General features: G+C 35.2%; 1 protein-coding gene across 1 annotated transcript in view; it reads right to left on the bottom strand.

Annotated features, from left to right (window-relative positions):
* Window positions 1-20,298, bottom strand: part of LOC128072099 (hornerin-like) — a 76,724-nt gene that overhangs the window by 27,117 nt on the left and 29,309 nt on the right. Inside the window, exons 3-28 of the mRNA XM_052665546.1 lie at window positions 19,245-19,381; window positions 18,965-19,056; window positions 18,596-18,704; window positions 17,938-17,964; window positions 17,557-17,595; window positions 16,769-16,813; window positions 15,420-15,461; window positions 13,955-13,996; window positions 13,017-13,052; window positions 12,324-12,359; window positions 11,237-11,275; window positions 10,534-10,551; window positions 9,962-9,997; window positions 9,447-9,488; window positions 8,600-8,641; window positions 8,266-8,295; window positions 7,926-7,961; window positions 6,701-6,736; window positions 4,385-4,426; window positions 4,051-4,080; window positions 3,718-3,753; window positions 3,161-3,202; window positions 1,909-1,941; window positions 730-753; window positions 444-482; window positions 286-324 (exon numbers count right to left, since the gene is read on the bottom strand). Coding sequence (XP_052521506.1) covers window positions 286-324; window positions 444-482; window positions 730-753; window positions 1,909-1,941; window positions 3,161-3,202; window positions 3,718-3,753; window positions 4,051-4,080; window positions 4,385-4,426; window positions 6,701-6,736; window positions 7,926-7,961; window positions 8,266-8,295; window positions 8,600-8,641; window positions 9,447-9,488; window positions 9,962-9,997; window positions 10,534-10,551; window positions 11,237-11,275; window positions 12,324-12,359; window positions 13,017-13,052; window positions 13,955-13,996; window positions 15,420-15,461; window positions 16,769-16,813; window positions 17,557-17,595; window positions 17,938-17,964; window positions 18,596-18,704; window positions 18,965-19,056; window positions 19,245-19,381 — 1,169 coding nt within the window. The remainder of the gene's footprint in view (window positions 1-285; window positions 325-443; window positions 483-729; window positions 754-1,908; window positions 1,942-3,160; window positions 3,203-3,717; window positions 3,754-4,050; window positions 4,081-4,384; window positions 4,427-6,700; window positions 6,737-7,925; window positions 7,962-8,265; window positions 8,296-8,599; window positions 8,642-9,446; window positions 9,489-9,961; window positions 9,998-10,533; window positions 10,552-11,236; window positions 11,276-12,323; window positions 12,360-13,016; window positions 13,053-13,954; window positions 13,997-15,419; window positions 15,462-16,768; window positions 16,814-17,556; window positions 17,596-17,937; window positions 17,965-18,595; window positions 18,705-18,964; window positions 19,057-19,244; window positions 19,382-20,298) is intronic.

The following is a 20,298-nucleotide window of genomic DNA, read 5'->3' as shown; positions in this document are numbered from 1 at the left end:
CTTGGCCACTACCATAGCTTTGTGAACCTCCCTTTAAAATAACAAATGCAAAACCAACGTCAGAAGAAATTGTGATTTCATTTGGGCATTGTAAAACTATAATAAACAATTGCTGGAGATTATTTTAGACAGTTACAACTTTCTAGATGACAGTAACTGCAATTCCAGCATTTTAATCAAGCATGGTACAGAACAGCCACTTAAGAATGCAGAACAAATCTGGCGAAAATTTCTTATCAGATACGATAACAACTTTTGACATAAGGAAAATCAATTTCTTCCTACCTGGTTGCCACCATAATTTTGTGAGGATGATGATCCACCCTGCCAAGAACAACAAAATTTGAGTATTACAACATTATACAGATACAACATTGATTAGAGCTTATGGGATCTGTGTGAAATAAAACCTCATTGAGAAGAAATAATAACCCAGTACTTACTTGGCTACCATCATAGCTTTGTGAGGAATATGATCCACCCTATGAAAACAATGCAGCAACAGATATTACACTTATAGAGCTGAACCATGTAACAATGCAGAGTTAGCTTTATGAGGTTATATAGTCCTTTCTATGTAAGTTTCAGTGTTGATATAAAGCACTGGGGATTAATTAAAGGAGATGGGGAGGTTATGCAATAATCTACACCCTCATAAACAACAAAATTATGCTATGGATTAGAACTTATTAGACAGTTTTGATCAGTGGATAATAGGAAACAGCCTACCTGGCTACCACTCTGAGATCCATCCTGTAAATTAAACAAAAAATTATGCATAATTTTTACACTTACTGTTTGACTACAGATTTAATGAAACTTATGATATTTTTTCTTTCAGAGGAAGAAAAAGCATAGGCAAATATGCAATGAAGGTATGATTTCTAACTTGGTAAGCGTGGATTGTTAAGACTGCAAAAGTAAGTACACCATGAGACACACGGCAAGGTAGCACAAACGTGTTCTTAGTTAATTCCTAGCTGTGGTATGTTTCATTCAGAACAGTTTCTAGAGAATGCAAAATTTTCTTCTCCTGTAGAAAACCTTATTTATACGTATGGAATAAAAAATTCCTCTGACAGTATTAGTACAGAGGAAGCTTCAAGATATAGGGGCTTTGAGGAAAAGGATTTAAATAAAACACTCCATATGTTTCAACACAACTCCTTTAAAAAGGGATATAACTTCTCAAAGTGAAGTAAGAAATGTAAGTAGAATATTTGCCATTTGGTAAAATGGGGCTGAGAATTCATCTAGAAAAAGCAAGAGGAAGCAAACCAAAGAAGTTCTATATTTCAATGTCTAGCAATTTTTAGAAGGCACAAAATTTAAGTAATTACTTTAGTTTTAGAAATAAATAACTTCTCTTTATAAAAAAGTTTGAAAAATTCTTATAAAAAATTTATAATAAAAATAAAAAAGGAATTTAAAAAAATATTGGTTTTTATTACAGATTTTTAGCGTTCACATAAATGACTTCTCGAAAATGAAAGAAATCTTACAGGATAGTGATTTTTGGTGTTCCAGCAGTAAAAAAATCATAGCAAATACACACTATCTACCAATATCTCACTGCACAAAATCAGTGAAGAGTTGAAGTACTGTCACAAAATTCAAATGGCACTCCTAAAATGTGTTCTCAGAACTATGAGCTTTGTCCTTCAGTTATATAATGTCTCGAGCAGCTCTGAAGTTGATTCAGACATAATGTTAGGGGAAAAAGAAAAAAGAAGGGGATAGGAAAATGGACATGAAGTTCCTGTGGTGCTCCCGTGTATCAGCTCTAATCCCACATTTAGTAAAGATTGCATGGATTTGCACTCCATGAATCTGAGGTCAGTACCAGTTGAGTCAGCAGCAAAACTAATTTTGGATATGATTTAAAATTAGAGGAAGAAGTCTATTTACCTGGTGGCAGGGATTGCTATCATACGAAGTACCCTGTCAAAAAAAAAAAAAAAAAAATTAAAAAAAAAAAAGCTTTCTTGTTAAAGTTCCTAACAAAACAAAAAGTTAACAGAGTTTAATGAGTTTAATTTTATTTAACCCACTCAGTCAGTGGCTCTATCCTCTTTCCATTCCATATCCACCTACTTATAAGCATCAAAACACAGATAATGAAAGCAGGATTATTTGGTTGCAATGTGGAAAAACGAGGTAGTTTTTTGACTGATGCTTCTGTTAACTTATCTAAGTTCTTCTTGATTGGCAAATATTAACATCAAAGATTACATTGGGTAATCCACTTAGGAGCCAACAGTCAATGCTGTGTGACCCCCTACCCCAGAATCTTTCTAGATTCACTCATTACAGACCTTAGGTAAGGCTACTGCCTTTCATTTCCCTGTTTCGGGTATGTTTTGGCTGCATGCATCCTTCTTGGAATTGCAAGGTGTGAAGCAGTACAATGTGTTCTACTCTGGTTGCTGCCCTCCCGTTATTAAAAGCACAGCTTTTCTGCTAAGTCATCTGTGATTCAGCTTTAGTGGAAGCAACACTTTCTTCAGTGTTTCTTCACATTTGTTTAGTTTCATTGCTGTTACTGTATCCTTGCCCACTGATACATATCACCAGGACTCTTGTATTGCTTCTTATGCTTTCATCCATGCATTTCCATTCATATTTTAGTCGTACTAATCTTAATACTTTTGCTAGAGGTTTCGGTACTTCTCTCTATTAGTCTCACTGCTTTCCTCAATGTATTCATCTGGACTTCAATTTACTGTCAAGGCTGCATCCATGCCCTGTTCTTCACCTAGGATCTTATCACTGGTAACAGTCTTCACACTGCTGTAAGAATACGAGTTGAAATGAAACCAGGATATCAACTACTGACCTAACGAGTCACCTTCTTTACCTATTTCATTCTACATAGAGAAACATCCAAAACTCACTCTAAAACGGTTACATCTGTCTGCTCAGTAGGCAAATGTTCTTCTACTTGTTCATCTTGCATGTACTTGTATATAGGAGAAGCCACTTCATTTTGGTTACAATGATCAACAAATCTTATCTCTTGTAGACCTCTAATATTTTAAGATATTTTCATGTACCAGCAAAAGATTCCTACTAACAGACATTATACAGTTTCTTGAAAAATGTTACTAATATATAGAAAGCAGAGTCTAGTTTTGAAACACCTTGGAGAAAGGGCACTTACTTGTCCACAACCTCCACTGCCACCTGAAGAAGACCCACTCTGCTGGGGAGAAAAAAAACCACAAAATACTTCAGTAATTCAAATATAATTTTTCCTCATTTTAAATGAAATAAATTTTAAAAGTAATTCAGCTGTCTGTCTGCTTAAAAGAATGAAGACTAGCTATGAACTGCTGTGAATTTCCTTGTAAAATCCTGTGAAGGTAAGATGACTACAGGTACTCCTTTCTATGTGAGAAAGGCCTTAGTCTTTCTGTAGTTGCTGTTGAGCCTGTTGTTCCCAGACCCATATTAAAAAAAAAATCTCACTTCTAATGACAACTTAGTCTGTTACTTCAAGAAACAAACCTCACGAAAATCTCAATGTACATATGAGGACAACACATGTATGCATTACATTTCAGTGCAATGTAACTATTATATGAAAATGAACTTTACACTCAAGAAGAAAATTTCCTTTAAATTACATATTCTGAATGACAGCTAAATGCTTTTGCAGAGCCATGGAACTTCACTTCACAAATGCTGTATCCTGGCCAGTAATTAATTGCTACTTACCTGTCCATAGGAGGTGCCACCTTGTGGGTGATAGACCTGTAAAAAAAGCAAGAACCCATTAATAAACTAAGCTGTACTCTTCAAACCACACAGAAAAGCTGTGTACTTTTTACTATGTGGTATCTTGGGATGACCAAAAAACATGGAATATCTTGCAACACCAACAAGGAATAAAACCAAAACTAAATAAACAAAAGGTAAACATTACACACACACACACACACACACACACACACACACACACACAAACCTCAAGCCAACAAACAACGAATGTTCTTTTGAAAGGCAGATCCTTACAGAAAAGTTCAACATATTTCAGAAAAAAAGCCTCACCTGGCCATAGGACTGGCTGCCTCGGGAACCCTTTAAGAAAGAGCAGAAAATGACCACCTCGTCCAAGAACACCATTGTTTTATAAGGCTTTTATAAAGTGCATAATGATTACACAAATACAGCTGGACAAAGGTTTCCCAACAAGACTCCTCCTGAGCCAAAGGAGACAGAGTAGTACGCTATCACCCCTACAACGTATCATCCTACTATGGCAAAAGCCATAACTCAAAACTGGGACTCAGACTGCCAAAGGAAACACTGAAGAATCTGTCAGTGCCACTGATCACAAGAGAGATCAGTGAAGAACTTTAGAGAACACATGCAGTTTGCTTACCTGTCCGTACGAACTGCTGCTGATAGTGTAGGTTGGCCCACCCTAGCAAAAGGAAACCATTTGGTTAGTATCCTTTCATAAGAGACCATTCTGCTTTAGCAAAACCAAATAGCTACATCCTAAACCAGTGCAGGGCAGAATGAAGAGCCACGACTTCCTCCTGGACATCACAATCATAGAATCATAGAATCATTAGAGTTGGAAGTGACCTCTGAAGGCCATCTAGTCCTACTCTCCTGCAACAAACAAGGACACCACAGCTAGACCAGGTTTCCCAGAGCCTCATCCAGCCATGCCTTGAAAGTTTCCAGGGACAGGACATCAACCACAACACTAGGTAACCTGTTCCAGTCCTTCATCACACTTCTTGTAAAAGATTTTTTCCCTTATATTCAACCTACATCTACCCTCTCTGAGCTTGAAGGCATTTCCTCTTGTTCTATCACCACAGACCCTGCTAAAGAGCCTATCTACTATTTTTCTGTAGCTCCCCTTTAGATTCTGAAAGGCTGCTACCAAGTCATCTGGCAGCTTTCTCTTCTCCAGGCTGAAGAGCCCCAGCTCTCTCAGCTTGTTCTCATAGGAGAGTTGTTCCATTCCATGGATCACTTTTGTGGTCCTTCTCTAGATGCACTCCAACAGATCTATATCTCTCCTGTACTGAGGACTACCCATCTGGATGCAGTACTCCAGGTGAGGCCACACCAACCCAGAGTAGAGGAGCAGGATCACCTCCCCTGACTTGCTGATCATACATCTTTTGATGCAGTCCTCGATGGCTTTCTGGGCTACCAGGGCACATTGCTGGCTCATGTCCAGCTTTCCATACACCATTATTCCCAGGTCTTTTTTAGCAGGGCTGCTCTCAATCCTTTCATCCACAGTATATACTGGTAATGGGGGTTGTCTCGAGTCAGGTGCTTGTATTCAGATTTGTTGAACCTCAGAAGGTTCACCTGGGCCCACTGCTCAAGTCAGCCTAGGTCGCTCTGAATGGCAACCCATCCCTCTGGTGTGTTGACTGCACCCCACAACTTGGTGTCATCAGCAAACCTGTGGTGTGTGCACTCAACCCCATTGTCGATGATGCTGATGGAGATATTAAACAGTTTTGGCCCTAGCAGCAACCCCTGGGGGATACCACACATCAGTCTCCATCCAGACATGGAGCCATCAACCAACTCTCTCTGAACTCATTCCTTCAGTTAGTCCTTCGGACATCAAATAGTCCATCCATCAAGTCCATATCTTTCCAATTTGGAGAGAAAGATGTTGTAGGGTGCTGTGTCAAAGGCCTTATTGAAGTTGAGATAGATGACAACAGTGGCTCTTCCCCTGTCCTTTGAAGCAGTGACACCATCATAGAAGGCCACTCAGATTGATCAAACAGGATTTGTCCTTGGTGAAGCCATGCTGGTTCTCCTGTATCACCTCCCTACCTTCCATGTGCCTTAGGATAGCTTCCAGGAGGATCTGTTCCGTGATCTTCCCCAGCACAGAGGTGAGACTGACAGGTCAGTAGTACCCAGGGTCATATTTTTTACCCTTTTTAGAAATGGGTATGATGCTTCCATTTTTCCAGTCACTAGGGACTTCACTCATTTCCCATGATTTTTTAAGTCATAAAGAGTGGCTTGGCAACCACATCAGTCAATTCCCCTAGGACTCTGGAATGCATCTCACTGGGACCCACAGCCCTGTGGATGTTCAGACTCCTCAGGTGGTCATGAACCTGATCTTCATTTATTGGGGAACGTTACTTCCCCAATCTCCTCCAACCACACCAAATGTTTGAGGGCCATGTGACAAGCAGTTATCGAGGAAAATGGAGGCAAAAAAGTTGTTAAGTACATCAGCCTTCTCCTTGTCTGTTGTTACCAGCCTGTCTGTGCCACTCACTGGGAGGAATACAACTTCCTGGACTTTCCTTTTCTAATTGAGGCACCTGTAGAAGCCTTCCTTGTTCTTTTTGGCATCCCTAGCGAAGCTCAGTTCAAGCCAGGTCTTGGCTTTCCTGACCCTACCCCTAAACAGCCTAGCAGCTTCCTTACACTCTTTCCACAATATCTGTCCTTGTTTCCACTGCCTGTGAATTTTTTTCTTACTGTTCAGCTTGACCAGCACAATGATGCTGAATGAGATGATTTCGGATGCCAGAATTCCATACAAATAAATAGCATGCAGATAATTTATAAACGTAAGAACACACTATCAGAGAAAAAGTTAAAATTCTGAGTGATTGGTAATGCTTTTGCAGTGCCATAGAACTCAACTATCTTAGATGCTGTATACTGGCTGATGATTGTCTATGCTTACCTGGCCGTAGGAAGTACCTCCTTGCGGCTGGAAGACCTGTAATTAAAGAAATCAATTCAAAATTATTTTATTTGTGAGGTAGATGCATCTTTCACTTTTATCTCTTCTATGAAAAAGGAAAAGAATAAGACAGACTTTACTGTTTTGAACTAGAATTATTTTGATGTATGTTATTCAGGATTAATTTCCCAGCATACTTTACGTATATAACAACAATCATGGATTAGTTTTACATCTCAGATGAGGTGCTAGGCTTGTGGAATCTTTTCAGGACGTTTAAAGGGTGCAACACTTTCTGGATGTTTCTTTTGCCTGTTGATTCTCAGAAGCTTTTCTTAGATGGCCAATGGTAGCCACAATGCTGACACGTTCGGATTTTTGATGGGGTCTGTTGTATAATTCCCTTCCTCTTTGGGAAAATGAAGGTGGCATATTTGGAATTACCAAAAATTCCATTAAAAATATAGATTAATATGAAGAAAACAAAATGATGTAATAAAAGTAGCAGGTCAAAGAAATTAGTCAAGGCTGCTAATATCCTATAAAAAACTTTTAGTAACAAAGACACCAAATAATTATTAGCTGCTCACGTAATCTACCTTCAATACAGTGTCATAAAAGAGGAAATGTTTCATATACGAGCATAGCTGTGCCACAGCTGTCTGAGAGACTTATGAAGACAAAAACTGACAAAAAAGATTTGAATCACCTTCTATATTTCTTCTACTTTGACATAAATTGTAGAAAAATTTATATCTACCTTACAATGCTTTAATTCACATATTAACAATAAAAGGACATATCTTAGAGCTGAAGACTATAAGACCAAGTCTGCCTGCAGTGGAGAACCTCAACCAATGTTTTTTTTAACTCCTTAAACAATTTGTTCTGTGATTGAAGCGGACAATGAAGAACTGACTGTAAGTTTGTTTTACCATATCAATCAACTGGAAGAGAAACAGCACCGAGGAAAATATTTCTACCATAAATTTTCAAATTTAATGTCCTTTTAAAAAGATTATAAAGAGACAGGAACTCATGCTTTTGCAGGTATCTACTGAAAAAAATACAACTATCATTTTTGCAATAAAAGTTTTGAAATGGATTTGGAGATTTGTTTTAGAACTCAAAATAAACAGAGAAGAAACATCACTTGAAGCGATTTTAAGTTCTGCAGTGCCTGAGACACTGCTTTCTCAAATGCTATATACTGACTAATTCTTACCTGGCCATAAGAACTGCCAGGTTGAAGCCGAGAGATCTGTAACAAAAGCAAGAATTCATTTGTAAATAAAGCTATAGATTTAACAAAGCTATGGCAAAAAAAAAACTAAAAACATTGCCCAATAGATTTCCTCCATTCTATATTCTGTTTTCCTATATGGTAATCCTGTGAGATGACCAAAAACCAGGAACTACCCTGAAATACCAAGAAGGAAAAAGCAAGCAAGTTTGCAAACAAACGACAAAAAATGCTCAGACCTCAAGCCAACAAACAACGAATGTTCTTTTGAAAGGCAGATCCCTACAGAAAAGTTCAACATATTTCAGAAAAAAAGCCTCACCTGGCCATAGGACTGGCTGCCTCGGGAACCCTTTAAGAAAGAGCAGAAAATGACCACCTCGTCCAAGAACACCATTGTTTTATAAGGCTTTTATAAAGTGCATAATGATTACGCAAATACAGCTGGACAAAGGTTTCCCAACAAGACTCCTCCTGAGCCAAAGGAGACAGAGTAGTACGCTATCACCCCTACAACGTATCATCCTACTATGGCAAAAGCCGTAACTCAAAACTGGGACTCAGACTGCCAAAGGAAACACTGAAGAATCTGTCAGTGCCACTGATCACAAGAGAGATCAGTGAAGAACTTTAGAGAACACATGCAGTTTGCTTACCTGTCCATACGAACTGCTGCTGATAGTGTAGGTTGGCCCACCCTAGTACAAGGAAACCATTTGGTTAGTATCCTTTCATAAGGGACCATTTCGCTTTAGCAAAATTGGGGAGCCTGGCCTACACTGAGATAGCCTTATGGTTGTGCTATCTGTGATGTCTGTGGCACTGAGCTCCAGAAGTCAGAGCTATCCTTGGTCAAACTTCTCACTACTTGCAGTGGTATAGATAATACTGACAATTTTTTCCCTCCCTGTCCTCCCTCACCACCACTGCCCAAGAAATTGGAATACTTCATCTTTTTGTTGACACCAAGAATATTCTCATGCATTACTCCACAATCAAGTTTTTTTTTATCATTGTGTTAATATTTTAACCCATTTATTCTTCCTACGAGTAGCTTGAAGTAAGGCTGAAATACCTTGTTGCACATAAGTATGGAGTTATGATTCACTATCATTCTTCACCCTTCACAACTTATGGAAATTTGTGGTCTAATATACATGGGGTCTGCATCTACCAGTATAGGATTCTTCTTGCAATGCTGAGCCTAGAAACACTTCTGACATGGTATTACGACTTTTCTACAGATTTTAAAGGACACATTGTGATGAACAGTCATTTCACTTCAACTAATGACATACAGAAATACATTTCTGAATATTTTAACCAAAAGGGGCTAAATCAATAACTACAGCCAAAAAAAGAAGAAAACCAAAACCCAAAGCAACTTAAGTACCTGCAACCTGTGAAATACATTTACATATATGTGTAGGAAGATATCATTATTCTGAGCCTATTTTAGTGAAAGCTAGAGGCATATTTCTACTCCTTTTCAATCTCACTTACCTGAACATAAGTAGCACCGCTGCTTTGCTGCCTTTGTCCACTCTATACAGAACAAAAAATGATGTTATTCATTTTAAAGAGGAATTGCTTATGTACCATGACTAAGAAACTATTTTTAAACAGGACAGTTTGAGTGAGTTTATGTCTTTCCTTACTTTATTTATGCCATCTCAATGTGCCACAGTGATAAATACTTTGGCATACAAAGATACTTCATGATGACAATTATTTATATAATACATTATGTCATTTTGTGGTATTTCAGGGAAATTATAATACAGAGGTTTTCATGTTTTGTATTTACAGAAAACAGTTGCAATGACTGTTGATTAACGACCAAAAAGTACAATCACTTTTTTTTAACTGCAGAAACACATCTACTTTATCACTGTAGTTTGTGTACCATTGATTTAAGATATTCATACTCACTTATCCCCAAATAGATGAGTCATTGTATAGTTTACTGAGGCAGAGCTTGAGATAAAGCACAAAGACCATGAAGAAAGAACATCTACCTGTACTATGATCTTAGTAGCAGAATTGCCCAAACTCTGTAAAACAGAACAGGAAAGAAAAAAAATTTGATTTGTTAAACAGAAAATTTCTAGTTCTACTACTTTGCTTGGGATAATAAAGGAAAGGGGAGCACATATAATGTATTAAGCATTGTATTCTGAAAACGCAGTACTAAACTAGTTTAAAAACTAGATAAACTAGTTTATCCTCAGCTCAGAAGGGGAAGGAGCCCCACACTACTGAAATAATTCCCTATGCTTAAATCTCCTTCTAAAAGAACTCTTGAAAGAGCACAGGCTACAGGTTTTTGCAGTACCAGTTAGCACAGTTTTTCCAAATTGGGTGAGTGAAGCTGAGACATCATCACCAATCAAATACCTCACAATCACCTGTACATCAACACATACCTGAATTCAGTTTCTGTCTAAGTCAATTACTGTGATCAGCTTTGAGTTATGAGGGACAAACTTAAATGGGTAGAAGACACCATTTCAAAGTAACAGGTTTGACCCCACAAGGCATATGTCACCATTAGAGAAATCATTTAAAAAAAAAAAAAAAGTATGCTTACCTGGGGATAAGTATGACGCTGCAAATGAAAACAAAAATCTTTAAGTATTCTGCACAAAGGCTTGTCTAAGCAAGATTTTGCAGCACAAAAAGGGCCCTGTCTTTTCGGTGCAATACACGACCAAATGTGGAAGAAAGATACAGGAAGGATAACTGATTAGCAATTGATTTTAATATTCATTCAGGTTGGAACAAGTTTGAGTAGGAAGAGGACAGACAAAAGAAACACACATACGTATCAATTTTGACATACAAACTCACTTTAACCACATTAAAGAAAAACCTTCTTTTGGCTGATTATGAGCCAGTAAGTGAAGTGGAAATCTACTACTTTAAAAATAAGAATAGAAGTGAATTTACAAAAAAAATTGCAGTGGAAGCAGAAAACCAAAGCTACTCAGAAACACGGATATTATATATATCAAGACACGTGGAATCTGAGCTTAATCAAATATCTCTGGAAGTGGTAACAGCAATCATAGAATCATGACTCAGGTCAAATACTCGGCCTGTCGTATCATGTAGATGCAGTTACTATCTCACTATTGTCTTTCCCCAGAAGTAATTATGATCCTAGGATAATCCCTGTGTGAGAAAGATTTGTCTCCATATGCATGAGAAATCTTTCTGACAAATTAAAACATGAAGCTACTTAAATGCTCTTTGAGTCAAAGCTTTGAGAGTGGTAGAGAGAAACTGCTTACCACAGGTGGAAACGGGTTGCTGTTGGGGATGACCACTATCTGCAGACAGAACGGAGAGAGCTGTTTGTTTACTCATCACAGGCTTTCTTTAAATGCGTTCGAAAAACAAAAAATGCTGAATTCTCTAAATTTACAAGCATAGATAATGGCACTATGGATGATCACCTTTACAAAGTATTACTGTTTTTAACAAAAATTCTTAATGTACACTTGCAATGAAAGAAGAATGTATACACAAGAGCATACGGAGATTTGCTTCCATTCGGACAGTGACTCAGCTGTAAATGTACTACAGCCACTGGCTTATACACACATATATGATGTTTTTACTGTCCACCAAGAGGTGGAAGACCAATCCAGTTATATTCAGTGTTCCACTACAGGAGTAATACTGGCTTCATTTTTTTAATAACTTTGAATGCAATAGTCGTGCCTTCTGCTTAGGTATTCATGTTTTCCAATCAGAAGCTTTTCTTTTTTTAACTGAAAACAATATCATCCAGTGGTGTAGAAAGGAAGAGCTGATGTTATCACAACTAAAGAATTCTAACATAAAGGAGGCAGAATTTCTTGAAATGTAAATTATCAAAGAATATCAGTACAGTTTGAAAGGAAGAGGAAATTTAAATGCAATGAAATTAACTGTGAAGACAAATGGTCACAGTGTATGTTTATTGGTCATAGCTCTGAGCTTTCTGGGGAATGGACTGAGAGGAATAGTCTGTGTAAATATTAAGAGACAAATACATGAATTCTTATCGATTTCATTTTCTCAGACTTACCTTAAAAATCATTAGAAATCTGTACCCTTAAAACGCCCATTTACATCACAATCAAAACCCTATTTTTTAAATTAAAAAATATCTATTAAAAAATTGTGAAATTTTAACGTTTTAGATACAGGTAAGTCAACTGTGAACAAAAGCACTGCTGCACAGAGAAGCAGCATATGGCAATGAAGAATCAAACTGATTCCACTCATACAAATCAAAAATTTCTAATAGTACCACAAAAATAAAGAAGTCGTGCCAAGTTACAACCATGTGAATTCTTTCTCTTTTGAATTAAAAAGAAAAGACACTATTACCTTCTTACTGGAATCTGAACTGCTTGCAGGAACAGACTGTAAAGAATACAGGAAAACATATTTTGCTTAGGTTTGTTTGACAAATTAAATACAGCACTATCTTGCACAAGAATGTTACAGATAATTACAGTATTTTCCTAGATTCCTAAACAAAATAACATTTTGAAGGAAAATAAGAATGTACAGGTAACTGACAAATGAACAACAGATGTAAGACACTTGTTTTATTTCTTTTCTCAAACACTAAAATGTTTTTTGGTAATAAAAATAACTGCTGGTAGAAAAAAATGAATCTCTTTTACTAAACTTCATAGAAAAAAAAGTAAAATCAATAAGACAGCCACTGAAAAAATAATCTACTGTTGAAACACAAGCTGGTATAAATAGGAAACACCATAAGAATACAAATGTTTCAAATAGAGCATTACATAACGTGCAAATTCTTCTATTTTATCAAACCACAAATACAATTACATAGGTAAAGCCACAAAACAAAGGTAAATATCTTCTAACAGGTATGATATTGCAGTGTACTCTAAATGTATAAACCGTTTATTGAAGTCATTTCCAGATAGAATAGGTAACTATTTGAAGACCCTTTTTCCCTTCCATATATTTTATTATTATTCAGGAGAAGTTGACTGCAGCTGCTTAATATGCTGACAACGAAAGCATGTTGGAGAGCACAGTTACCTGGCCGTAGGTAAGACTGCCATACGAGGACGCACTCTGAAAACAAAACATAAATCAGTTCTGTATGTCCACAATCATTGGTTAACTATATCCTCAAGTCTTTGCTTTTCTCCTTAGAGTATTTACACTTCAAGTGAACTTAATTTTAAATACTTAACAAATCAAAGGTAACACAAAATTATTCTGAAATTGCCTGACAGCAGTAAAGTTTTTCAAGCATTCTTATAGTCACAAAATTAATGTTACTATATCACAAATGAAATTTATTTATACTTGCATATTAAACAAAGATAATAATTTAATAAGTATAATAACAATTTAATATTCCAGAGTTAATATAACAAATCTTACACCCAAAGTTAAGCACATGATTGTGTGTTTTTCTTAGCTAAGTTTTCATTTCAAAACAGGCAGTATAAAACGTATCATATTTCTGATGGACTCTTTACATCCTTTCATTATTTTTAAAATAGAAAATAAGAGTTAAAAATACTTTTTTCCCTAAACTGAGAAGGAAAGAAATGACATTGATTATGTTCATATCCCTACTAAATATAGAGTTGTTGGATTTAAACACAAAGATCATTTAAGAAAAATTACAGGACTTACTGTGCAATATCTGATCAGATTTGCACTAATAGATCACACGCATTAAGAACTTAGAAGGAATTCTAAAATTTTGGTAGACTAACAAGACTTCATTGAGACAGTGAATGTGTAATACTTCTAATTCTTGCTACGAGTTTCAGAATAGTACCTGAGATCACCAACATTTTCTTTAATACATTTAGGAAAAATAATCTACCTCCGTATAAATAAATGTACTGCAATCCGCAATCAGGAGGTGAGTGAATAAGCACAAGCATAGTAATAAGTAATTAGTAAATAAGTAAGCAAAAAAGTACAAGTAAAAATAAGTAAACTTATAAGCAGCTTACATCTTTACACGCATTCTGGCTATACGCATTGGCAGCACCTCCCTAGGGTGAAAACAGACCAAGCAGTTATTTCTCTGCCATATCTACCTTACCTTCAGACAATCTCAGTTTTAACTGATCCTTACATGGAATTTGTAAGGAACAGATGATAAGGAGAATACAATTAATACTGTTAATGTGTGAACACCCACACATCATAAGTAAGAGCAAGGCACACTATCACTTTATGTATTAGGGAACATACAGTGGAATTCAAGAAATATTTTAAAACTCCCACTGTTGGGAAATTAATAGAAATAAATGGTAAGGATTTAAAAAAATGCTTGGAATTCAAACACTGACCATGTAATATATACCCACAGAGAGATGGGAAAATTAGGAATCTGAAACTAAATATAAAGAAGAGGAAACTCTTTCCTTATTCAGAGACAATGAAATATAAAAATAAGAAGGTCCAGCATATATAGTAATAGTTCCCATTATAAAGCAAGTCTCCTATTATTAATAAACGCAATAACTCCCACAAAACTTAATTCTGTTTTTCCTTTGTAAAACTGCAATACACTCCAAAACATATTTTGTTTTACAGGAACTAATGACATGAATGTTTCACACTTTTGGAAACTGTCCTTATTGGTGCTGAGCAGTCTCAACTACTGTACTGTGAGTGCTTAGCATTACAACTACAGTGGTCATAATATGATAAACAAGGAAATAACTGTCAATGACATAAAAAGAGTTAATTTCAGTATTTCATTTACCTTTCAAGCTTTTTCCTCTTTTTTTTTTTTTTTTTTTACATATTGAGAAAACATTTGAACAAAGTCACTTTGAAAAATTGAAAAATAAAGATCTTATTTGGTAAATGCTGAAAGGAAATTAAAATTTCCACTGTATGGCATAAAAATATTTTAGCCTGTATGACCACAGTCATCATCTCAATACAAATGCTTCTGAGAAGTGTTTGAGCTGCTCAGCAACATGTTACAGCACTCTGCCATCCCTGACTGATTTCTGAAAGAATTAATAAATTCACATGTACCCATGCCACATGTGAGATGAAATGGCCTTAGTTATTGTAGATATCTGTATCATGAATTCCAAGAAGAGGAACAATTTAGAATGTGTAGACCAATTTCAACCAGTCTTGTCTACTGAAAAGAGAGAACTTGTCTGATGAGCGTTACTTCAGTTCTAAACAATAACCCCTCAGTGCAAAACGTAACCCTTCCAGTCCTTTTTTTCCACTAAAAGCAATACATTTCTAGAAAGCTTTGTAACATCCCAGTTTCCCAACTACTTCATACCACTGAATAAACCATAACACTTTTCTTCTAGCTTTCTCCATTATTTTCCTTTTGAAACAGAAATTTCTAAAGAATACTTACATAAATAACATAATTTAAGTTTCTATAAATACAGTTACATCAGCTACAAATAAAGTAAATATGAGAACAGTTCTTACTGGGACACATCCACTCTTGCTTATTGTGTAGACTGTTCCACTCTGAAGGAAAAAACAACAAACACCAAACAATAAATTATTCCTATGATTTAAAAAAAAAAAAAAAGAAGAAGAAAAAAAACAACAGAAAAACTCCTGATGTTTATGGCACAAAAAGCCAAGCAGCTGAAAATGTGCACAAACATCTTGTCCCGTGGGACAAGCAAATGCAGAAGTTACCTGTTCAATCACAACTGTCTGGAACACTTATTTTATTATGAAACATTAGCCATCTTCTGGATTTCATATAACACTGTAATTGGTCAGGCAGCCTTTCAAAGTTCATGGGTGTTATACTAAGTGACTCATATTTTAGAATAAAAATAATAATTTCAGGCAGTTATATGACAAGATGAAAAAAATAGCCTTTAGAAAAGAGAATGTATTATGAATAAAAGAAACACAATGAAGAAAAGTCTAAATTTAGCACATAAGTCAAAGTAATCTCTCCGAGTCTGGTAATTCCCCTTACAAGTAATGGAAATGGCCAAATTTAGCAGATAATTCACTAATAAATATAATTATTGGTAAGTAGTTAGAAATATATCCTTGGGAAGCTCAGTTCAAGAAATTTAGAGACATGTCAGAAAGCATTTGACAATACAAACAGGCATGCAATGTAAAAATACAATCACCCTGATCTGACTATACATTTATCTGACTGAAAAAAATTCAAGTGATCAGCAAGAATACAGATGTATTTATGTCAGAAGTTTTAAAAGGCTAACCAGGCAATGAAATCCCTAAACATTCAACTGCGAATGTAAACCTGTGAAACAAGTGATGTAGACAACATACTGCCATTTTAACACACGCATGAATATCTCACAAAGTTTTGAGAAATTTTGCAAATTGTAGAGAAGACTGTGAAAGTACTATTGCTCCTTTTGATTACCAAAATATGAAATTAGAAAAATGCCCGACAAATTAATTAAAAACGAGTACATTTTCATTAAACCAGATGTCTCTAAAATATGGATGTTCAAAGTTTGTATTTCGATGAACATGCATATGCACAGGTAGGAATCCTATAGAAATATGGAAGAAATTTTTCCTTCTCCCATGGGTCAGGTTAATGCTCAGTAAATTTGGTTAATGCTTGAAATCAGAGGTGGTGAAACAGCTAATAGGTCAAAATGCTGTCAGCAAACTACTGAGTTCCACAGCGCAGCCTACATACATTTGACTGGAAGAACAACTTCGGCCTTCTCTTAACTAGCAGAGACATTTTATCACCTCAGTAGTGTTTTCAAACTTTATTTGTTCAAGGTTACTGAAGGAAAATGTACATAGGAAATTAGGATCCTTACCTGACCACTAGAATAGCTGCTTTGAGAGGAACCGGAAGGTTGAACCTGTAAAGAAATCAAAATGTTACTTTCATTCAAGCACATTGATTTTCATATAAATCACTTTCAGGAAAGAAAGATCCACCTTGTGGGAAAAAGGAGAAAACACAAAGTAGTTTTACTGTGACTTTATTCTTTCAATACTATTATAATGATTTCTATTTTCTATTCAATTGGTATAAATTAACATAATTCTACTGCTTGCCGTAGAACACTTCCACATCACTTCTCTTTTAACCTGTCCTCATATAGCTTATCCATCATTGAGAAGCAGGTCTCAACTGGTAAGATCATTAGTGTCAAATTATGCAACATTCAAATGAAAACTTTTTAGTGATATGACTACATAATCATTAGACACTACGAAATGCAGAGCATGTTTTGTGTGAGGAGGGAAAGAAGTGAAAGAGGTTTTTTCACTGAGCTGAATGACAATTTTCAGGGGAAAAAATCAAATAGGTTGTATATATCTATATGATGATTTGAAGAGTATGATGCTTTAGAGCCATTAAAATAAACAATATTAGAAAGATGTATAAACAAAGAAGTAGTACAACTATCAAGATAGAGCAAAAATAAATTGAACTACAAAGGGATAAAGATGAGACGAGAAGCAGCTTTTGTCTAGGTTTTTATATATATACATATATATATGTATATACACACACATCCCTGCACACAATTGTGTTTTGTTTTTTTTTTTTAAACAAGTAGCAGTAAATTGATATCTTTACAAAAATAATACCTACCACAACACATCCGCCTTGCCTGGTGTACGTCCCTCCACGCTGTAAGAAATTACAGGTTCAAGTTACTGTTTGATGATTCTTTTACAAATACCAAGTGATTTCTAAAAATAAACTAAACAGAATTCACATTTGTGGCCTGAGTCAGTTCTTGATTGCTTATAATACCTTACCTGTTGTAATTATCTCACTTGATATTTAACATTATCTCACTAAAATAGTTCCAAAATTAAGTACAAAAATGTAAAGTTCTCTCTAGGAAAATAATTTGGATACTATGATAAAACCTTTATGCTGCAACTATGAAATAACTGGACCAACAAGACAGGAATCCCAAAACTGAGGTAATGGAAGTCTGTGAAATTGTAAATACTTTGTTCTTACCTTGCTGCATTCAATTTCTATCATGAGCTGGAAAAAAAAAAAAAAAAAGGAAAAAAGAGGAAACAGTTACAAGTTAAGGAAAAAAAAGATTATCTGAACTAACATTTGGTGAAGCAAAAGATGATAGGATAAGTGTTCAGGCAGAGTTAAATCATAAGATGACATAAATCAGGGCTGCTCCAGTCAAGACCAACATTACAGATTTGAAAATATTTTGTTTACTTAAGCTGCTTATCTTGTTTAAGATGCATAATATAAACAATTCCTGGTCCATAACAAATAAATGAGCAAATAAATTTATAATAATATTTATTTATGGCTATAGTTCCAGGAATAGAGGCAGCAGGAACGTATATAACAAAAGAAAAGCAGAAGAAAAGCAGAGCCCTTTTTATCACCACCTTTCCTTTTTCTCTGTAACGTATATTATTTTGATAACTAGATTATTTGCTTCTTTGCTTCTATGGGAGATAGAACTATTCACTATAATTTTTTTGTCAATTTAGTAAGAAGATTAAGCAGTTAAAAGCATTGAAAACATCTGATGATTACGGCCATCTTAATGAACACATGACATCAAATGTATACCTGGCATCAAGTCAGAGATATTTTAACTGATTGTAGAAATTTCTAGTATGTGAATGAACTCAAAACTTACCTTCCTTTTACTTTTTCCTGTCCCATTAACTGACTTAGAATGCGTGGATATGAGAGTTTTGCTTTCAATTCCAACCCAAAATTTCTCTAGATCTTGAACAACAGTTGCACTGCAAAGGAAATAAAGCTATTTACTTATCTTTTAACAAAAAATCTTCAGAATAAAATAGCAATAAATGCTTTTTTTTCCTCCCTCAGTCAAAATAATCTATATCAATTTTTAGAGCCATGGAGAAGTTTGAAAAGAATGGAATCATTTTCCAGAACACTTATGACAAACTATGGAACAAAAATGCCTGTGACAAAAAAAGGATGTCAGAATCCACATAGAAATAAATTTTAAAGGCAAAGAAAAAGAAATATTATTTACATGAACTGAAGTTCTTTAACATCATTTGGAGCAATCCATGTTGTTGTAATTTTCTGCTTCAGATCAGAATTTGCATGACTTACTGCTGAATTCTGCAATTAAAAAGAAATTATAATTATATAAGAGAAAAGTGATTTTTATCTATACTTGGGTAACTGTCTTTACTACATCAGGTAATGCTGATGTCCTTCTAATTGTCCTATTTATTGTCAGATAGTTCTTATGTTTGGTTTTCATGAGTCTTTCTCCATTAGAACTTTTGCCAAGAGCGGACACATACCGTGATGTTATGACATTCCAAGCCTTTTGTGTTTGGATCTGTAATTTTGAAAGTACCAACAGGAACATCTCCTCCTGTTTCTCGAGCTTGTAGATTAAATTCTTTAAATCCAACATCTTTGAGGGCTTCTAGGGTCACTGTGATAAAAGACATTTTGAGAAATTTAAGTTTCATATATTATCAAAACCACTTTAATGTTTAACATTTAATTTCCCCCACCCTCCAGAACATGACCGAACGTACAGAAGTTAACTTCTTCTTAAAAGTTAAAATCTTTTACAATTCTTAAAAAAAAAAATTAAGACTTATTACAGTACTTGTTGATTGTCAAGACTGACAACAAAGGGAAAGAAGTTTGAAGAAGCATTTGAGTGTAAATAAGTGTATTAGAAAGTAATGGGAAAACTACCGCCAATTTTAAAAAGTAATTCTGCCCTACTAAATGACCAGACCTTTCTAATTAATTTGATTTGCTCCCCTACATACCAGAATGATGGTCCTGATGACTAGAATGTTATTTATTTTCTGTCTAATTAAGCCCACAAAAGTCAACATTGAGAAAGAGCATTGCATTTTTTCTACCTCTTTTAAAAAACAAAACAAGCAAACAAAAAAATGTTTGCCTAGTTTGAATTGCAGAACCTTCTTTTTTTGATGTATTACAACTGGAAAAAATAAAAGGTAAACAATTTGTCTCTCCTAGTTCAAAATGAAAAATCAATAATTACACACAATTTTACTGCTGAAGGAACTGAAATGAAAACACAGAAACTGCAGAAAAGGGCAGTTCCACATTATGAGTATCCAAACTGAAACTAAGTTTTAAGAAGCAATATCAGAATTGCTATGACGTATCATAAATGTGCTCAGGTAATGCCAGTATTAAGCACTTTCACAAATAAGATCAGAACAATCCTTTGACTATGTAGATGCGTGGTACTGCTTAAAAATTAGTGTCAGTAGATAAGAATAGATAAACTGGGAATGACAGTCAAAGCAGAAATCAATCATATCTAAACAATTCAACATTTCAAAACACCTGTATAATTAGCCT

The sequence above is a fragment of the Tympanuchus pallidicinctus genome, unplaced genomic scaffold (genome assembly GCF_026119805.1).
Source record: "Tympanuchus pallidicinctus isolate F22 unplaced genomic scaffold, pur_lepc_1.0 scaffold7, whole genome shotgun sequence".
NCBI lineage: Eukaryota > Metazoa > Chordata > Aves > Galliformes > Phasianidae > Tympanuchus > Tympanuchus pallidicinctus.
This window is presented reverse-complemented; position numbering and strand designations above follow the sequence as displayed.